The sequence below is a fragment of the Triticum urartu genome, chromosome 6A (assembly GCF_056163025.1).
Source record: "Triticum urartu cultivar PI428250 chromosome 6A, HENAU_Tu73, whole genome shotgun sequence".
Classification (NCBI taxonomy): Eukaryota; Viridiplantae; Streptophyta; class Magnoliopsida; order Poales; family Poaceae; genus Triticum; species Triticum urartu.
Genome location: NC_141878.1, coordinates 298,511,252 through 298,513,194, shown reverse-complemented (window position 1 = coordinate 298,513,194; position 1,943 = coordinate 298,511,252). Strand labels below are relative to the sequence as shown.

The 1,943-nt window shown below is 52.1% G+C and overlaps 1 protein-coding gene across 1 annotated transcript; it reads right to left on the bottom strand.

Annotated features, from left to right (window-relative positions):
* Positions 1-233: 233 nt before the first annotated feature.
* LOC147965068 (uncharacterized) lies at positions 234-1,464 on the bottom strand. Its single transcript, XM_087530277.1, has 2 exons — positions 1,108-1,464; positions 234-1,013 (listed from the first exon to the last, which is right to left on the bottom strand). The coding sequence occupies exons 1-2, from the start codon at positions 1,462-1,464 to the stop codon at positions 234-236; spliced, it is 1,137 nt and encodes a 378-aa protein (XP_087386403.1).
* Between the last annotated feature and the right edge of the window lie 479 nt (positions 1,465-1,943).

The window sequence follows — 1,943 nt, the reverse complement described above, 5'->3', positions numbered from 1 at the left end:
CTGATTTTCAGCTGGTAATACCCAGATCTGAGGTCGATCTTAGAGAACACCTTGGCCCCATTGAGTTGATCAAACAGATCTTCAATCTTGGGAAGTGGATAGTTGTTCTTGATTGTAACTTCATTGAGGGAGCGGTAGTCAATGCATAAGCGGATGGTACCGTCCTTCTTTGCCACAAACAGAACAGGTGATCCCCATGGGGAGGCACTAGGGCGGATAAATCCTTTCCTCAACTACTCTTCCAGTTGCTTCTTCAACTCTGCTAACTCTTCTGATCCCATTCTATAAGGCTTCTTATAGATGGTTCCTGCTCCGGGCATGAGATCGATGATGAACTCAATGTCTCGGTCAGGGGGCATTCCTGGTAGCTCATCAGGAAAGACATCGGGGTATTCACATACTACTGGCACTTGCTCCAATCCAACTTCTGATAGACAGTTGACTTGGGCACCTTGAGCAGAGGAGGGGTTGGGAGCAACCTTAACTTCGACTCCTTGGTCATTGGTCACAGTGACGGTCCGGTTGGCACAATCTAACAAGCCTTGGAGCTTGATGAGCCAATCCAGTCCTAAGATCACATCCAAGCCTTGCGATCTCAAGATGATAAGGTCTGCTTGGAAGTCTACCCCATTAATGACAATCCCGACTCCTTTACATCCTATCTTGGCTCTCATCTCTGCTCCGGGGGTTTGTACCACCATAGGGTTATTCAGGGGTGTAGGGGTCATGCCACTTTTTAATGCAAACTTTTGGGTGACAAATGAATGCGTGGCTCCAGAATCAAACAAGACAGTTGCAGGTGTTGAGTTGACAAGGAACGTACCCAGCACGACGTCCGGGTCTTCCTGGGCTTCTTCAGCAGTGACATGATTCACACGACCCCTGCCGTTGTTGGGCGGGTTGCGGGGAGCTTGGTTCCTTAGTGGCATTCCACGGCCTTGTCCTGGGTCCTGCGCATTGGGGCGCGGGGCGTCGGGCTTCTTGTTGGGGCAATTCTTGGAGTAGTGTCCTGGCTGACCACATCCAAAGCAAGTGACTTGGTTGGGGTTGCTGCTCTTGCCGGCATTGTTATTGGGGTTGTTGTAAGCTGGCCTGGGGTTGGCATACTTCTGGGGTGGATAGTTGGTGCGGGGTGCAGGAGGCTGGCTGCCACGGGCGAGGCTTCTGGTTGCTGGAGCTACCCTTGCCGATCATCTTGCGCTTACGGGTGTCATCCAAAGCACGTCGCTTATCTTCAAGCATGAGTGCCTTATTCACCAGATCAGGAAAGGTCGGGCAGTCACACACAACAAGCGAGTACTGCAGAGTCTGGTTAAGGCCTTCCATGAAGCACTCCCTTCTGGCAGCATCAGTGTTGACATCTTCAGGGGCATACCTTGAGAGAACACTGAACTTCTGCATGTACTCCTTGACAGTGCTACTACCTTGCTTCAGGGCTGGGAACTCACGCTTCTTGATGGCCATGATTCCAGAAGGAATGTGGGCTTTGCAGAATTCTGCCTAGAAGTCATTCCAAGTGATGTTTCGCTCGGCATGCATAGCCTTGAATCCATCCCACCAAGCTCTAGCAGTTCCCCCGAGACAGTGAGCAGCATATGCCACCTTCTCACGGTCCTCAGTGCATCCGACTAGTTCCAACAGATCCTCAATGGTGCGGACCCAGTTGTCTGCATCCAGGGGTTCAGCAGTCTCGATGAAGGTGGGTGGTGCATGCTTCTTGAACTCCACCAACGTGGAACGTCCATTGCCGTTTCTCGCCGGCTGGCGGTTGACAGCTTGAGCAATCATCTAGAGCGCTGCAGTGTTGGCTTGGCGTTCCTCTCGGAAGGCTTGGAGAAGCTGAGCCACGTCCATGTTTGGAGGTGGTGGCGGTGGTGGAACTTGTCCTTGGGTTTGGTCTTGACTGGCTCCTTCTTCGACTTCTTGCTGCTGGGTAGAGGTAC

Coding starts and splice junctions, on each gene's coding strand:
- LOC147965068 (XM_087530277.1), bottom strand. CDS start 1,464: ATGGCCATCAAGAAGCGTGAGTTCCCAGCCCTGAAGCAAGGTAGTAGC. Junction 1,014..1,107: donor ACCAACTATCCACCCCAGAA/GTATGCCAACCC, acceptor GGATGTGGTCAG/CCAGGACACTACTCCAAGAA.